The sequence below is a fragment of the Onychomys torridus genome, chromosome 2, assembly GCF_903995425.1.
Source record: "Onychomys torridus chromosome 2, mOncTor1.1, whole genome shotgun sequence".
NCBI classification, from domain to species: domain Eukaryota; kingdom Metazoa; phylum Chordata; class Mammalia; order Rodentia; family Cricetidae; genus Onychomys; species Onychomys torridus.
Genome location: NC_050444.1, coordinates 136886733 through 136905391, shown reverse-complemented (window position 1 = coordinate 136905391; position 18659 = coordinate 136886733). Strand labels below are relative to the sequence as shown.

The following is an 18659-nucleotide window of genomic DNA, read 5'->3' as shown; positions in this document are numbered from 1 at the left end:
CAGCCCCCATTTTTTTTAAGGCTCTGTATAGCCCAGGTTGACCTTGAAACTCTCAGCAGTTCTTCATCTTCTGGGTACTGGGGTACAGGCATGAGCCACCATGCCAAGCAGACAGTTGTAAAGTCTTTTTACTAAGAAGTTGTTCAGGGCCTGAGGGTTTGGTTTAGTTACTTGCCCAGCATGCATGAAGCCTTAGGTTCAACCCCTAGCACTGCCTAAACTGGGCCTAGTGACACATCCTTGTAATCTTGGGAGGTGGAGGCAAGAGGATCAGAACTTTGGGGGCATCATAGGGAGTTGAGTTCAAGGTGAGCCTGGGCTACATTAAAATTAAGAAACAAAAACAAATAGCTTTACTTCTCTATGTGTAGAAATGATCATTCTCTAGATTTGGTATAAGGCCAGTTATTATATTAGATTAGCTCTTTTTCTTTAAAAAAAATTAGAGATTATTGTTGTTGGTTGTTTTTACTCTTTACTCTTTGGGGAGCCTGCCTCCCAGCTCCCAAATAAATAACACATGGAGATTTATTATTACTAATAAATGCCCAACCTTAGCTTGGCTTGTTTCTAGCTAGCTTTTCTTAACTTAAATTATTCTGTCTACCTTTTGCCTCTGGAATTTTACCTTTCTCTATTTCTGTATACCTTTCTTTACTTCTTTCTCCATGGCTTGCTATATAGCTGGGTGGCTGGCCCATGGGGCCTTCCTCTCCTCTTTTTGCTCCTTCCTTTCCTCCTAGATTTCTCCTTCTATTTATTCTCTCTCCTGCCAAGCCCCATCTGTCCTTTCTCCTGTGATATTGGCCTTTCAGTTCTTTTTTTTTTTTTTTTTTAATCTGAGGATCAAACCCAGGGCCTTGTGCTTGCCAGGCAAGCGCTGTACCGCTAAATCCCCAACCCGCCTTTCAGGTCTTTATTAGACCAATCAGATGTTTTAGACAGGCAAAGTAACACAGCTTCACAGTTAAACACAAAAGAATGCAACACATCTTTCATCATCAAACAAATGTTTCACAATATAAACAAATGTAACACATCTTAAATTAATATTCCACAACAGATTGTGAGGACAGGCATGGTGGAACATGTATTTAATACCAGCTCTCAGGAAGCAGCAGAGGCAGAAAGATCCTATGAGTCTGAGGTTAGCTGGTACATATAGCAAGTTCCAGGCTAGGCAAGGCTACATAGTGAGACCTTGTCTCAACAACAACAACAACCAAAAAAAAAAAAAAAAAAAAAAAAAAACCCAGCAATTATGAAGGTAAAGAAAAGTTAGTCCTTTGAGTTTGCTAGGCAGTGGTGGTATGTGTCTTTAATCCCAGCACTCAGGAGGCAAAAGTAGATGGATCTCTATGAGTTCAAGCCCAGCCTGGATTATAGACCAAGTTCCATGACAGCCAGGGCTACGCAAAGAAACCCTGTCTCAAAAACAAAGAAGTAGGGGGCTGGAGGAAGGAAGGAAAGAAAGAAAGAAAAATTAGTTTATGGCGCTAATCAAACTAGCTGATGGGTAGATGACAGGCTTCATGAGCAGTTTTTGGAGGGAATATGTATAGGGCTTGTTTCTAGCCACAGAGTCAGGCTGAAAGTTTAGGCATGGCACCTTAAAATAATTTTTATTGTATCTTATATACATCTACATACTGTTTATTCATTAATTTATTCATTTATTAGAAGTCCATAACCAGCAAGTTTTTCTAAGGCCATTTTGACTGTAGTTTTTGTGTTCTATAAGTCAATATTATTTTTAAATCATTAACCCAAATTAACCAGAACACATTACCAGCTCAGTGGCTTTCCTAGCCACTCAGTTGCTCATCAGATCGGCTTTAATGATCTTGGAGTCCTTGGCCTAATTAACTTTAGCTTTCAACATATACCACATTATCTTCCTCTGTTGCCAAACAGTGGCAACTACTAAGTCAGCATCTTTAAGAGAGACACTGCTTAATATTAATCAGTCTTTAATTAAAACATCAAAGCGTAAAGGAAAAAACATCAGCTTTGTTCCAGAGCAAATCAGCTTTTAAAAAGATAGAGTTCATCTCTGCAGTGTCAACCCAGACTGAGATTTTTACAAGAAGTCTGTAACTATGGTTTCAGTACATACAAGTTTCTAGTGTCTGGTCTAATATGTGTGTATATATCATCCAAAGGAAGATGATGAGAATTTAAGGCAGCTGAAGGTAGGTTTATCCTACTTGAATTCAAGGTCTCATTCAAGTGAACCATTTAGGATGTGTCATTTTACAGTTAATCCCCAAGAGTGAGCTTAGAGTTCGTTCTCTCCCTCCCTCCCTCCCTCCCTCCCCCCCTCTCTCTCTCTTTCTCTCTCTCTCTCTCTCTCTCTCTCTCTCTCTCTCCCCCCCCCCTCTCGGGGCGGGGTGGAGAGGCAGGCAGGCACTTGCATGAGAGTTAGTTCTTTCCTTCCAGCATGTGCGCTCCAGAAATCAGGCTTGTTTTGTTCACTGAGTCTTCTGGCCAGCCCTTTAGTCTAGTTCTTTAACCTCCGACCTTAGTTGTTTATTTGTTCATTTGTGATCAAAACTAATTTCTTGAGTAGGGGCTATATATATATACCTCCACTGTATCATACTTGCCTAGCATGCACAAGGCCCTAGGTGTGATACACACACACACACACAAAGTAACAAAATTAAAGAAATGATTTTCAAAAATGTCTGTATTTCTTTTTCTGTCTTATTTTCTCATATTTGAGAGAGGACATCTGAATAAGACTGTTTAGTGATTCGACGCAGAAGAGCAACTTTGTGATAGTCATACCACTCTGAACCTTACACAAACAAACAAACAAACAAACAAACACTGTTCAGTTCCAGGAAAGCCTAGATCGCGATGTTCTCAGCAACGCCTCCCTGAACTTCTGAGGCAAGTCAGAGCACTGTCCGCTTTTCTTTCAGAGTCCGCATACAGTTAAAATGGTGGCTCCCTCAGCTTCTAGGATGGGGACCCCTGACCATGTCTCATTAAGATGTCTCAGTCTTAGCATAGTCTGAGGCTCATAGTAGGTTCCAATAAATATTTATTGAACAAACAAAGAATAAAAAAGATAACTTTGAGCCAGGGGTATGGGACATGAACCTAGTTAAGTATAAGGTCCTGCTTCAATCCTCAGCATTGTTTAAAAAGAAAATAAAATTGATACAACCTCAAGGGAGCTAGAGAGAGGGCTCAGCACTTAAGATCATTTCCTGTTCTTTCAGAAGACCCGGGTTCTGTTCCCAGCACCCATATGGTAGGTAGCTCATGGTAATGATCAGTTCTCAGTGATCGATGCCTTCTTCTGATTTCCACAGGCCCCAGGCATGCATTCGTAGAACAGAACAATAATACACCTAAAATAAAAAATACTTTTTTAAGAATATAGCTTCAATAGTACAGGGTGGGGTGGGGAGCCTGAGGAGACAAAGGAGGGCTGCCTGGAAAAGAGGCATCATAACACTGGGCTGTGGAAGCCAAAAGAGGAGAGTCTCGAGGGACGGCAAATACTTCCTTCACACACCCATTATCTTAACCTCTGCTGTCTTGTCTGGCTCAGCACCCATCACTCCTAAGACTGTTTTCCTAGAAATAGTCATTGACTTCCTACTTGACTAATCTGGTGACATTGTCTAATTCATTGTCCTCTTTCTTAAAAACTTGGTTTTAGGGACTGCAGAGATGGCTTAGTCAATAAAGAACCTGCCACACAAGCATAAGAACCTGAGTTCAGAGCCCCAAAACCCACATAAAAGAAGTCAAGCATAGTGGTATGCATCTATAAGCCCAGAGATAGGATGGGGGTAAAGGACACCAGAGGCAAGTGGATCCCTAGAGCTCATTGGCCTGCCAGTCTACCATAGTGGGTGAGCCCCCAGGTTTAGGGAGAGGCCTGTCTGAAAGGGTGATAGAATGGACTAGAGGAAGACATTGGCCTCTGGGCTTGGGGCGCATGTGTGTGCAGATTTGCGTGCACACATCCACAGACTCCCCTCCTGAGTTCTGAGGGTACAGGTGGGTGCTGCCATGCCTGGTGTCCACTTACTTTCTTGTCCTTCTCTCTGGCTGATCCGCTTTCTTTTGGGGCTCTGCCATCTGTCCTCCTTTTACACTCAGCCATGCTGAGGTAGCCAGCCCCACACTGTTCACGGTGAGAGAGGCTTCAAATCATATCTCTACCCCAAAAGTGGACCCTCCTATGTGAGGGGCCATTCTAGAAGTTCCACGTGAGTTATCTTCGAATACTCTAAACAAAATGAATCAACCACCTTCTTCCCCAAACTGTTTTGTAAGTTTTACCATGCCCTTCATAACCGCAGAGTAATAGTATAGCATTATCTTTATTTTCTCTCTAACTTCTACTTTCTACCCAGTTAGCAAGACCAAATTTGACTCTTCATTTTTTTCAGTCCCTTACTTCATTTGTTCTTTGTTTTGTTTTGTTTTTCCAAGACAGGGTTTCTCTGTGATGTTTTGGTGCCTGTCCGGGATCTCACTTTGTAGACCATGCTGGCCTCGAACTCACAGAGATCCACCTGGCTCTGCCTCCCAAGTGCTGGGACTAAAGGCTGCCAACGCCGCCGCCACCGCCACCACCACCACCACCACCACCACCACCACCACCACCACCCAGCAATCTTTCTTTTCTTTTTTTTTTTAAAGACAAGTATATTTACCACCTCTAAGGTTCAGAAGGTTAAGGGTTTCAATTCTCAAGTGAGACAAAAAGAGATAGGTGTCAGCTGAATGAGTGCTGTGTCCCTCCCACACACATTTCCATTAAGTATTTTTTCTCTTTCTTGTGAGAGTCTTATTCTGCAGCCCATCCTAGCCTCAGATTATGTTAATCCTCCTGTTTCAGCTGTGAGCTGCCCCACCTGATCTACAGTTAGCTACATCTTAGAGTCACGCTTCTCCGAGTGAAGCACACACACACCCTTGGCACAGGCTTCTTCCCACTCTAACACTTTTCCTTCCACACAGCCTTGACTTAAGCCATACTGCATTAAAATTTGGCTTCTTTGGAAACTTTACTTTTGCTGGGCATGGTGGAGCATACTCAAATTCTAGCATTTGAAGATGAGGCAGGAAGATTGTCAATAGATAGAAGCAGCCTAGGGTTACGTAGCAAACACCTATCTTAAGACGAAGAAAATGGCCAGGAGGTGGTGGTGCGTGCTTTTCATCCCAGCACTTGGGAGGCAGAGGCAGGTGGATCTCTGTGAGTTCGAGGCCAGCCTGGTCTACAAAGCGAGATCCAGGACAGCCAAGGCTACACAGAGAAACCCTGTCTCAAAAAACAAACAAAAGAATAAAGAGAATGTTGTCCTGTCTCTAGCTCTTCACTTGAAATACTTGTTTCTGCCATTTCTAAGTATCTGAATCCCAATATGGAGAGCTGAGGATATAGTTCAGTAGTTAAAATGCTTGCCTTGCATGCACAATGCTCTGGGTTCCATCCCTAGCACCACATAAAGCAAGGAAAGTGGTGTACATTTAAGTCCAATACTCTCAAGAAGTGAAGGCAACAGGATCAGAAATTGAAGGTCATCCTGGACTATACAGACAAGCCTGGACTACATGAGACCCTGCCTATAAATCAATAATAAATACCCTAATGAACAGATGTTCCCTTCATGAAGCCGCCTCTAACCCTCCTGCCTTCCTGTCTCCTACCTTCTGCCAGGTCTTTCTAACTTGTGAAAGCTCTCCATTTTTGTTGTCATCTCTTTCTTGGTAACTAATCATTAATCTAAACAAGGAATCAATACACTGTCTTTGAGGAAGTCCGTAAGCAACAAAGGGCTTTCAAGGGTCATGGGAGTTCCTGTAAAGTGCGTGTAAAGTTTTCTTATGAGTTCAGGAATACCCAAGGACTCAAATATCCTCAAAACCCTTGGTTTCCTATTTAAGACAAAAAATTTATACCATATTCTATTGATCTGTGTGCCACTCAGAGTGTGCTATCTTTATAGAAACAAAAACACAAAGCATGGTAGTTACTGGTGCCCAACAGGCACAAACTTAATACTGTGGAGTTTCCACTTAACTCTGAATAATGCTCATTGAGTGGATTTTGCCAGTACCCTATATCTACTTTTGTTCAATGACTCCTGAGAGAGAGAGAGAGAGAGAGAGAGAGAGAGAGACACAGACAGACAGACAGACAGACAGACAGACCGACAGACCGACCCTGTCAGGTAGATGAAAGGCATTTTATTCACTGAGGTATGGTAAATGTGGGAGTCTCTGGATTGTCCTGTTTAAGCTGGCAGTTCAGTTTTGGGCAGACTAAGGCAATGCCAGATCCAAAACTTGAAAGGGGCTGGCATGAGTGCAGAGAGGACCCCACCCAGCTCACTTTAATTAGGAAGACAGCATGAAAAAGCTACAAGAGTCAACATTGTTCTTTCTTCTAGGTTCACTGAAGAAATCTGACACCAAATTTTGTTCTTTAGGAATTTCAAAATGTGTAGGCAATACTTTGAGCTCTGTAGTCAACTAATGGGAAGCTAATTTGAAACGTGGCTTGAGCACATCCAATTGTGGTTTCAGGGTGGGAAAACATCAGAAGAGGTCCTCTGCAGCTCCCCGAGTGCCTCCCTCAAAAGTTTAGCAGGCATGTGGAATGTACAGATGCTTTTTGTGTTGGAGCTATCAGTGCATCGAGAGGGTGAATGCTGGATTGGGTGCTTATTTCATGCAGATGGCTACTGGCAGAATTCCACACACTAAAATTCAAGAGAAACTCATGAGCAGATAAAAAATAAGACATAAAGGAAAGAGGCCTACCCTGTGCTTTATCTCCTTGCTTCTAACAGACACCAGTGATAAAAAGGAGCAAAACTAGGAGGCTTCTGGTTGGTTGTTTTTGAAAGGGTGGGACAGTTGGTTTGGGTGAGTGTGTGTGTGTGTGTGTGTGTGTGTGTGTGTGTGTGTGTGTGTGTTGGGTCCTCACTGAAGACCAAGATGGCCTCAAACTCACAGAGCTCTGCTTCTGCTTCCTGAATGGGAAGACTGGGGATAAAGGCATATGCCGTCATGCCCTGTGGAATCTTCTCTAGAAGCTCTGTTTAAACTTTTAGTAAGTTTCTCTGTAGTATTTTATACCTTAATTAAATAGAGTATGACAAAAACTGATAAGTAATTTGAGTCTGAACCTTGGTTGCTAGATTGTTACATTTATTTATCTGAGCATTGGTGAGAAAAGTAAAGCAAGGTAGTAGGTGTGGGGAGGGTTAATTAGGAAAAGACTGACTTGTTTGGCACCTGACTTGGTGAGGAAGCAGGAAAGGAATTTCTGGCTGTGAAGACTGTGATTCCACATCGAGATCATTCTTTATAGTAGGATAACCACCCACCCTTAAGTCCAGAGCCAGAATTCCTCAGATTCTTTTAACCAGAGGGGCCCTGGCATGCTACACAGTCTGTTAGGATATCTGAACACTTGATGAATGTATTTGGCTAGGAAGACTGGCTAGTGAAATTAATCCTGTCCTCTTTGGGGTTTCCTAGTTGTATTGAATAATTACAACAAAATTAAAACCTGACTGAATTCCATGAATTGTGAAGAATCAGGTCTGTAAGCTGGTCTGCCCTGTGGGTCAGTGTGCAAGGGGTACAAGGAACTTTAAAGCTTACCCTGAACAAACTGTAAGATTTGTGAATCTGTTTCCTGAGACTGCTGTGTCACATGATTGCTTCAGTTTCTGCTCACACTCCATCGGGATCAGGAAAATCACCCTTTTAGGAGATACCTTATTCTTTGAATAACTGTGAGAAAACTGATGGTTTGAAATCTGCCCTTGGATCTTGGTGTGCCAGTTTAAGGAGACATTCAGAACAAATTTTCTTCCTCCCACGCCCCAGCTCTTCAGATGCTTAATGTTGCTCCTATCTCCTGGAACTTGGTCTAGATCAAACATCCTGTATTTTTTTTCACTGTGTTTATAGAAGAGTGTTCTAGTGTCTTCACTATTGGACCAGGAGGTCACAGGATTCTAGACAGCTCTTTTAAAAACTGTAAATTTAAGGACTAGGGTATCTAGAATAAAACAATACTATCTAGAGCGTTCCAGCACTTCCTTCCCTTTACAGATGGAAAGAGTCTTTGTACTTGAGTGGGTAGAATTGATCAGCATCTTTTGAAGTGAGAAACATTTTGCTAGGCAAAGTTGTCTTTTACTTGCCCGGTCTGACCATGGCTTCAACCTGTGCCTAATTTTGCCAAAGAAGTTGCTGTCTCCTCACATAAGTCTAAGGCTTAACTCCAGGCTTCCTCTGGATCTCCACACACCAATGACTGGTTTTATTTATGGTTTGTGTGGAGGGTGGAAATAACTTTTTCATAAGTTTTGCCATCTGTATTGATCACATGGGCTAACAGGAATTTGGACATTCTTTCTCTTTTTAACCTTTTTATCTTCATGAAATCACAGGGACCATCACAATGGAGTAAAGTATTACACCTTATAGAGATGCAAGCTGCTTCTGGCAGGCAGTCTTCTGTGTTGCTCTTTGTACTTTAACAGTTACAGGGCCACTAGGTAGTTTTTCTAAAAGCCAGAAAGCGGCGTTGCAGGATTGTGTAACACGTTTCTCTATTAATTTTCTCTTTGGAGACTTGAAATACAGACTTATACTTTTCATCTAGCCCCAAGGAGGCTCAGGTTTTCTTGGATGTGCACGGCAATAAAAAAGCAGTCCAGGTGTTGGGCATGGGCTGTTCCTGCTAGTGTCCCCCACGCCCCCGCAACTCGAACCCCATTTTCCAGATTAAAGACCGCCAAAGTCTGGGCAAAGAAGTCCAGGTGGCGCAATGGGCCATGATCTAACATACTTGAGAAGGGAAACTGTGCCTAGAGTTTATCCAATAACTTGGTTTCTAAGTCTAACTTAATTCCATGGGATACCAAGAAAAGACTGTGTTTAAGACTTGACTGTTCTTTGGTCAGCGCCAGAGGTGACATTGGCAAAATACAGGGACAACCGTTGGCGGCAGAGCTGGAGCCTGGGGTAGTGCAGACCGCCCACCCCAGCCCGTGCGTCTCTACTGGCAGATGGGGCCCCGAGTGGCCCTAGCCACAACCGGCTGGCGGTGGGGGAGGCGGGGGCGCCCCTTCTGGGTTCGCCCTTGGGCTGGGCTCGGATCCCGCGGGTTGGAAAGACGCGGGGGAGGGGAGGAAGGGGCCGGGCCAGCGCTAGGAGGGCGGGGCTTTCCTTTGTCAGGGGATTTGCCCGGCGTGACCAGGACGGCTCCTCTCCGCTCACCCTGGCGGGCGGGGACTCTGCTACGCCCGCGAGTGTGGAGGCAGTGAGCTGCAGGGCTGGTGGTGCGGGATGTTCTGGGGTCCCTCGCCCCAACCTCGGGACGCCCCTCCCTCGGCGCCTCAGCCTCCAATCCTGGCCTCGGCCTCCTCCCCTCCCGGCGGGGCTCCCTGTTGGCCCCGCCCCCGCCCTCCTCCCTAGCTGTCCGCGCCGCGCGCTCCCGGGCTTCCAAGGGGGCTGCCCGGGCAGGGCGGGGCGGCGGCAGTGGCGGCGCTGGGAGGGGGAGGAGAGCCGCCCGCCGCCCGAGCAGTTCCAGCCAGCGACGGGCGAGCGGGCCGCGCGGCGTGAGAGAGGCGGGCTCGCCCCCCTCGTGCGGCCGGAGCGAAGCCTTTTGTTCCCAGCCAGAAGTTTGCATGCCGGGACCGTGACAGCTGCGGGCGGGGAGGACGGCCGCAGGGCCAGCGGCGGCGTGGTGGAGAAAAGAGGCGGCTGCTTGTCATGCAGCCCACGACGCGGCGGCTGGGGGCCGGAGACCTGCGGCGGCCTGGGAGGCGGCGCCCACAGGGCACGGGACTCTGCTGCCGGAGGGATAAACTAACTTCCTGAGTGCGAGACCGGAGGCCAGCGCTGTCCGAGAGCCACCTGCAAGGCTGCGGTGAGGCGACCCTGGCCCTCGGGCACGAGGCATGGCGCGGGTTTGCGGGCGGTGCTGAGTGGGTCCGTCAGACAGCCCCTCGGCTGCCGCAGCCTGCCCGCCTCCTGAAAGGCCCAGTGTGGGCCTCCACTCGCCTTGTTTTGCGACCACGATACAGTGTTGGCTTGGAAGCCACAACAATGCCATGATGTTTTGGAGACAGGAAGCCCCAAACTGGCCCCGAATGAAGGACTTCCTGTGTTTAAAGTTGCAGGAATATCCGCTGACCAGCCCTGTTCAAATGCAAACACCCCAACTAGAGAGGACGAATGGCTAATTCAGACCAGCTGGACTCTTCAGGGCTGAACACAGGATAAAATGAAAGGAATTCTTAGGAGCTTGGACCATACTTGAAGGCTAGAGAGGGTGTGCCGTTGTTATTAAAGGACATACTTGGTATACATTTTCTGCTTCCAACTCAGCTTCAGTGAGAATTGAGTGAAACTAGATATCAAATAAGACTTGTCGATATCAAATGATTCTTGCTGACTGAATTTGAAAAGGCAGTGCTCTTTAGAAAAGTAAAACCAGAAGCCATGCAAGTAATTATTTTATGCTTGTTGATTAAATAATATCATTTGTCTGCCTGCAATTATGAGGCTTCTAGCCTGTGAGGAAAAACCTGTTTGTCTTAGAGTTTCTCCCAAAATGGTTTCGAATTGGAACTTCCAGATCTTTCTGGAAGGTAGATGCAGTTCGTGGTTTGGAATATAAACTTGTGAGAGGACTTACAACTCGTGTAGAATGTATTTCGGGAGAACCTGTCGGGGAAAAAAAACCTTCTGAAAGATTGATAGTTCATCTTTATTGAAAAAGTATGGGTAAGCCACTTAGCCGGCCAGACTGTTTAAGGCGAAACCCCACCTGCCTGGGGAAGGGGGAAGAGGAGGATGGCTATATAGAAGACTGCTATGTTCCACAGCGCTCTATATATGATACTATGAGGATAAATGAACAGATTGACCAGGGATCAAAACTTAATCAGACTTCCAAAAGCACCATGGAGAAGATGGAAGGAAGTACCATATCCAGCAATGGCACATTAGGAGCATCATCTAATGTTTTTGAATCTAGAGTGCCAGAAGGCAAGAAGCTAGATGAGAGAATAATATTTGATGCATTAAAGCTAAGCAGTGATGTGCAGAAGTCAGCACCTGTGCCACCCAGACGCCGGCCAAACACAGAGCGCAAAGAGAACATTAACAGAAGATCGTGGAAGTCCTTCATGCCGCCCAACTTCCCAGAATTTGCAGAAAGGATGGAGGCTTCTCTCAGTGAAGTCTCGGAAGCTGGTGCTTCAAATCCTTCCTTGCAAGAGAAAAAGGAATCCAGTTCTGCATTGACAGAAAGTTCTGGTCCCTTTGACCACAGGGAACCTCAGTCTGAGTCTGTAACTTTGGAACACATGTCCAAATCTGTAGATATTCCAGAAGTGCAAGATGGAAACTTGCGCGAGTGCCAGGACTCCAGATTCCCGCAGCACAGTGAGAACTCTCCCCATGAATTCCAGCCTCTGGAGTCCGAAGCTGCAGCCGCAAGTGGTAACTCAGATGAAATGCAGGAACACAGATTCTCAAGTGCAACCTGGCCTAGAGCCAGGAAAACTTCTTCTAAGGGAGGCTTCAGTGAGAAGCAGCACCCTCTTGGGGACACTGCCTGCACTGTGGAACTACCACCTCTCTCTCCTTGCCTGAGTGAAGAGCTGCTGGATCCAGAATTACATACTCTTCTAGCACCTAGCCTGAGAGAAAAAACAGAGTCTGAGTTAAAATTTGAGGAGGATGAGCGATGGATCATGACGGAGGCTGAGGAGGAGTGGGAGGAAGAAAACCTGTCGGAGAGAAGAGACAGTCTTCTAATTGCAAATGAGAAGACCAGCTGGACGGAGGCTTTTGAAGAGAGAGAGCAAGCAGAGGTAGAGGTTGGGTCCGATTGCTCATCTGTCTTGGGAACTTCTGACCACCTAGCTCTTCCTCAGGTTTGCTGCGCTGATGACCTGCAGCCAACTGGGGACCCACCTGCAGCTTCTGTTCCCAAGGGTCTGCCGGCTGACTGCACCTGTGTGACCGCAGGTGAAGATGCTGTCAGTGGGAGGAAAAACGGAACTGCTCAGGGCCTGGAGGGGCTGATCTCAGGGTTCCAGTGCCCTACAGAAGCTGGGCAGCTCTCTGACACAGATTCTGTGCAGATGTTTCTTGAGCTTGAGAAGGAATGTTTATGTGAGGAAGGAGTAAATTCTTCAGTTGAGCTGCTGAGTCAAGCCTCTTCTGAAGGGCTGACCCTGCCCCAGGATGCCGAAGATTCTCTTTTAATTAGTCATTTTCCAGGAGCTGCTTTAGAAAAGGAACAGCATGTGGGTCTTGTAAGTGTAAGGATAAAGGACCATGATACTGGATTAGATGGTGAATATTGTAACGCCCTGGATTCTTCTCAGGTGCCTAAAGTTATTGAACTTAGTACTCACCCTGATAGCAGGAGGGATACTTCCACTGTTAGCAAGGAGTGTGAAAAAGTGCCTTTTAGCCCCAAGATTGGTGAGGAATTTAAGTCTCTGGCTGATCTGGAGCCACTTGGAGAGCTGGACAGAGGAGGATTGCTGAACTCTGATCCCAGAGCCTCTTGTGAAGAAAAACTGCCAGCCTTTATTGCTTCTGAGTTAGCCAAAGAAAATGGCAATTTGTCCCAGGTAGACTGCAGTCAGACTAAGGGAAATGTAGAGGTGTATATGGAAAAGATGCCTCTCAGTTTTGCTTTTAACTGTGAACAAGATGTTACCTCAGGACCTGAAGTAGAGGTGTTATCATCTGATTCAGATTTATTAACAGATGAGGTTTGTTTAGAAAGTGGAAAAAGAGCTATAATGAGTCCAGCAAATAACAATCCAACATCATTGGGAAGCGTAGATCCTTGTGAGCTGTCCACAGAGAAAGTTTGTGGTGATGATGGTGAAACAAAAGAGGTTTTAGAGAATGGAGTGCCAGTACATTTTCTTAGAAACTTCCAGGGGGAGTCTCCAGAGTCAGGGGCTGTGAGTCTGCACCTGCTGGCTGGAGCAGAAACCATGAATGATGGAGAACCTGAGCTGAATATGGCATCATCACAGGAAGGGGAAACGGAAATGAGAGGTTTAGAGTCAACCCTGAACGTGGTTCCAGAAGAACAAGTCCCCAAAGCCAGTAACACTGTGCGGGGTTCAGAGGAATGGATATCCAGCCAACAGGAGCCTGCCCCACCTGCTGCCGTAGCCATGAGAGACGACGTGCTCGATTCTGTGGTGCCCATGCCAGGAGAGGAGTGCTCAGCTGTAGCAGTGCCTGCCCTGGAGGGGCCTGCTGCTAAAGCCTCTGCCTCAGAGGGAACTGCTGTAGCTGCTCCAGTAGTGTCTTTCCCCGATGAGGATATCCCAGTTGCTGCAGTGGTCATCTTGGAGGAGGATGTTACAGCTGCTGCATTATCAGCCCCAGGACAGGCTGCTGCCTCATCTGGTGCAGTGCCTCCAGTGGAGACTGCTACAGTACCCATCATAGGTGAGGATGTTCCCTCAGATGAGCCCGACACTCAAGCTGCTGCAGTCTTCCTCCCAGAGGAACTTGCCATAAAAACTCTTGCAGGACCCACCTCAGAGAAGCCCAATGCTCCAACAGTTGGAGTGTCCGCTGCAGAGGAGCCTGGCACTTCTCTTGCTGCAGGGCCTACGCCAGAGGAGTCTGCTGCTCCGACTGAGAAACCTCATACTCAAGTAGTTAGTGTGTCCACGCCAGAATGTCCTGTCACTCCAGCAGTGCCTGCTGTGGAGGAGATGTTCTCTCCTGGTGGACCCTTCCCGGGAGGAACTACCCACACTGATTCAGTGCCCATTGCAGAAGAAACTCCTGTTCTTGAAGATTCTTCCTCCCCTGAAATGGGGGTCAGAGAGGACCTTGATTCTTCAGCATTTGAGATAAAAGAGGTGCCTGGCCCAGTGCTACATGGGAAAGTGCCTCTGGCTACAACTGATGGATTAAATTCTCCTGAGGTAATGGTTGCTCATTTCATTGGCAGGAAGGCTAGAGAATCAAGTAAGAATTGGAACGTCTCTCATTGGTGGTAACTAGTGATGGCATAGGTCCTCCTTCCTCTTGTGAATTCCGTGTTCTTGAGCTTGTCTCTAATTTTCTGTTGAGTTGAGAGGTGTATCTTACTTTTCTGTTGGGTTGAGAGGTGTATCTTACTTTTCTGTTGAGTTAGGGGTGTATCTTACTTTTCTGTTGAGTTGAGGGGTGTATCTTTTCTGTTGAGTTAGGGGTGTATCTTACTTTTCTGTTGAGTTAGGGGTGTATCTTACTTTTCTGTTGAGTTAGGGGTGTATCTTACTTTTCTGTTGAGTTGAGAGGTGTATCTTACTTTTCTGTTGAGTTAGGGGTGTATCTTACTTTTCTGTTGAGTTAGGGGTGTATCTTACTTTTCTGTTGAGTTAGGGGTATATCTTACTTTTCTGTTGGGTTAGGGGTGTATCTTACTTTTCTGTTGAGTTAGGGGTGTATCTTACTTTTCTGTTGAGTTAGGGGTGTATCTTACTTTTCTGTTGAGTTGAGAGGTGTACCTTACTTTTCTGTTGGGTTAGGGGTATATCTTACTTTTCTGTTGAGTTAGGGGTGTATCTTACTTTTCTGTTGAGTTAGGGGTGTATCTTACTTTTCTGTTGAGTTAGGGGTGTATCTTACTTTTTCTCTGGTGTAAGATTTTACTCCTTTTTTATATGCGTATGTTGGAGCCCAAAATCACACATTTGTAAATAGACCTTTTACTTTTGTTTGTTTTGTTTGGTTTTTCAAGACAGGGTCTCTCTCTGTAGCTTTGGAGCCTGTCCTGGAACTCACTCTGTAGACCAGGTTGACCTCGAACTCACAGAGATCCGCCTGGCTCTGCCTCCTGAGTGCTGGGATTAAAGGTGTGCACCACCATTGCACGGCGACCTTTACTTTTTAAAAAATATTATTAGCAGGAAAGTGTGATTCCTCTTGAAAAAATATAGCAAGCCTGTTTCTTAAAATCAAGAGAGTTCATGTTTATTAGTGATGTGTAGTTAGGCTGAATTCCACTGAGCTTTGAGTGAGACCTGAGTACTTCTGAACCACTCTGGGAAGATTAGGTGTTCTGAGTCTTCTCACTCAAGATTCCTCAGAGGATTGTAAGGATAAGGTGATAGTGGTGGCATTTAGAGTTTCTCAGTGTAGCCCTGGCTGTCCTGGAATTCTCTCTGTAGACCACGCTGGCCTCAGACTCAGAGGTCCACCTGCCTCTGCCTCGAAAGTGCTGGGATTACAGGCATGCACCACCACCACCCGGCTAAATAATTTTGACTGTGCCCCTTGAGCTGCCTGCTCTGCTATAAATCCTCTTGTTATCTGGGTGATCGTTGTTTCCCTTTGGGGTCAACAGTTATCTTGTAGCTTCCTGTCAAGTTAGAATTTGCTACACTGTATAGCATGTGGAATTGATACTGAGATTGCAGTCACCTCTCAAGTTAGAACAGTAAGCCAGTGACAGAACAATTTCTTGCACCTTTGAAATATGAAATACTTCTGATATAAATAAAGCCTATAGTAGCAATCAGTGGAAGGGGATTAATGCATAAAGAGCCAGTCTGAGCTGCATAGAGAGGAATTCAGAGAAGTCCTCAATACTGGTCTCTGAGAACCTTCCAGGTACAGGGGATGCTCGTTTTATAAAGTACTGCCTGATAAATGACAGGAGAAATAAATGGTGCCATCTCACCACTCACCCTCTAAGGGGGTTATTTGAGGCCAAGTGTCACGGTATAGTAGTCCTGGTTGGCCTGGAGTTCACTATGTAGCCAGGCTAGTCATGGAGATCTCCCTGCCTCTGCCTTTGTGGTTAAAGTTCTGGGATTAATGACATGCACCACCATGCCTGGCTATTTTGACAGTGTCTATTAAAGCCAGGCACGGTGGTGTATACCTACAATTTGAGCACTTGGGCTATTGGGGACTGGGGGAGGGGATATTTGAGGCCAACCTGGGCTACATAATTAGGGGCACCCTGAGCTATAAATGAGGATGGAGAGGGAAGATGGAGAAATACTACTGAAATTATCATTAGTTGGGTTTTTAAAAAGTTTTTCAGAGCTGGACATGTGTCTGATTGGTAGAGTACTTGCCTGGCATGCACACAGTCCTGGGTCCATCTGTAGCCCTGCAGGAAGTAGAAGTGTTTTTCCCAAGGTTGTATGAATTCCAGTTTATACGTTTTTAGAGAGTTTTTTGGTCTGTGTGAGTCTTGAGACAGGACCTAATCTGGCTGGCTTGGAATTCACTATGGAGCCTCCTACCTCAGCCTCCACCATACTTGGCTTTTAGGAGATTTTAGAAGCAAAGGAACTTATTGTATCTATGCATAAATACTTAGAACTCATCAAGTAATCATAACCTAGAATTTGATTTAGAGTAAAAGGCTTCAGAACTTGTATGTTTATGCACATGTATATACCTAGCTAAAAATATAAACTTTCTGTTCTCTTTTAATATATAAATTTCATAATAGGCACTAGTAAGAACTTGACTCGAAGAATCAAGTTGATTCTTCTAATTAGTTGATTCATTATTTCTGTGTTGGGATCTTGGACCACTGAGAGCAGTCCCCAGTTACTTAAACCCCATCTATAGGTTCCCTCAGTCTTCCTTACAGTCAAAAGTTCAGAGGAAGAGGGGGCAGCCTTTTATACAAAGTAGGGCTTTCATAAAATTAAAATTGGCCAAGGAAGTCTTTTTAAGCAAAAACTGGGGCTCCTCTCAATGCTAATTCAGTGCTTGACTGTCCAGCTGATAGGCAGATCTGTCATGGTTTGTTTGCTTTCTCTTAAGCAGTTTCTATACAAGGAGTCATTCATTCAAGAAATAAATAATTACTGAGCATCAACTTTGTGCCAGATCCTAGCCTCTTGCAGTGAATAGAACTGGCGCAGTGCCTGCCTTTGTGGGCCTTACAGTAGCACGTGGGAGGCAGATATGCAGCACAGCAGTGGCTCTTGTAAATACGTAATTATAAACTGACAGAGTGGATTGGGAGACAATTGGATAGAGTCAAGAAGTACTCTGGAAGTAGAATTAAGACCTGTTGATAGATTTTATGTTGGAGGTGTATCATTTATCCAGGATGACATGGAATCTGGTTTATACAGTTAAGAACAAACTGGACAGTAGTAAATTATTGTTTTCAAGAATAAGTGTTAGGGTTTGATTTAGGAAGGAATAAATGTAAAGGGATGGGAAAGTGAGAGATACTGGAACCGTTAGGTTCAAGGTACCTGTAAGTGGTTGTTGGTATATAAATAGATAATAAGAAAGCAGTTGGATGTGTAGATTTGAAGCTTAGAAGAGGGATTTAAATTGAGAACCATAAGTATTTATCAAAGTTAATAATTCAAGTGATATAGATAGATTAAATTGCCCACACAAGACACTAAAAGAAAAGAGATAGCCAGGTATAGTGATGTACACCTACCAATTACCTAGAACTCAGGAGGCTAAAACAGAAGGATCATGAGTTTAGGCTAGCCTGAACTATATAGTAAGGCTTGTCTCAAATGAATGAATGAATGAAATAAAAATTTTGAGGAAGCCTTTTGACTAACATCCTCCATTCCGAGGTAAAGAAGAGGAGAAAGAGAAGAAAAATATCAAGAAAAGATGAGCCAGAATTCCAATAGAAATGCAGTACCACCAAAGATAAAAGTAACTGCAGCCCTCACCAGTGCCCACATACACACAAATAAAAACAAACCTTAAACAATAGCTTGAATGTATTTGATTTGATAGAGTAAAAAGGGTCCTTCAGTGTGGTTCAATACCTTCTCTCTGTCTTCCGGGCCTTCTCCTCCTTGTCCCTGCTTTTGTTTTGTTGTTGTTGTGTTGTTGTTTTTTTTTTTTTTTTCCAGACAGGGTTTTTCTGTGTATTGCTGGCTGTCCTAGAAATCACTCTGTGCTGGTTGGCCTTGAACTCCCAGAGTTCCCCCTGCCTCTTGTCTGGTTTGTTCCTCCATTTCTAATCCTCACCATCATTAATAAACTTCAGAGCCCTGTGTCCTCATAATATTCTTCATCTGTCCTCATCCTCACTCTTCTTGGTTTTTCTTCAGAGTAATATCTTTAGTGTTACAGAACGGATATGTGGTGGCACTTGTGGTTTTTTTTTTTTTTTTTCTGAGAACTGTATTTTGTTGAAGCTGAATTATTTGTACTTTACCTAACAAAATACGATATGATCAAGTTGTAGTATAAAGTGAAGTGTACTGGTGATTTCCTTCCCTACCGTTTTCAGTTTTTACTGGGCCTTTCCGTCTTTACTGATTCACTTATCCAACCATAGTGTGATGTATGGTCTGTTGTAGAACAGAATCAATCTGTCATTATTATTATTATTATTATTATTATTATTATTAAATATGTTTATTTATTTTTTAAAAATTTCCATTTTACATACCAACCCCAGTTCCCCCTCCCTCCCTTTCTCCCTCCCACTCTACCCCCATCCACTCCTCAGAGTGGGTAAGGCCTCCCATGGTAGTCAACAAAGTCTGGCATACCAAGTTGAAGGAGAGCCTAGCCCCTCCCCATTGTATCAAGGCTGAGCATGGTATCCCACAGCAGGGAATGGACTTCAAAAAACCAGTTCATGCATCTGGGATAAGTCC

The 18659-nt window shown here is 44.8% G+C and overlaps 1 protein-coding gene across 17 annotated transcripts in view; it reads left to right on the top strand.

The window, feature by feature from the left end:
* Positions 1 to 18659, top strand: part of Macf1 (microtubule actin crosslinking factor 1) — a 343882-nt gene that overhangs the window by 272152 nt on the left and 53071 nt on the right. Inside the window, exon 1 of one of the 17 annotated variants that reach the window (XM_036178130.1) lies at positions 9533 to 13982. The exons of the other annotated variants lie outside the window; for them this stretch is intronic. Coding sequence (XP_036034023.1) covers positions 10785 to 13982 — 3198 coding nt within the window. The 5' untranslated portion in view covers positions 9533 to 10784. Of the gene's footprint in view, positions 1 to 9532; positions 13983 to 18659 lie in introns of those variants that run through there. 17 annotated transcript variants of the gene reach the window in all.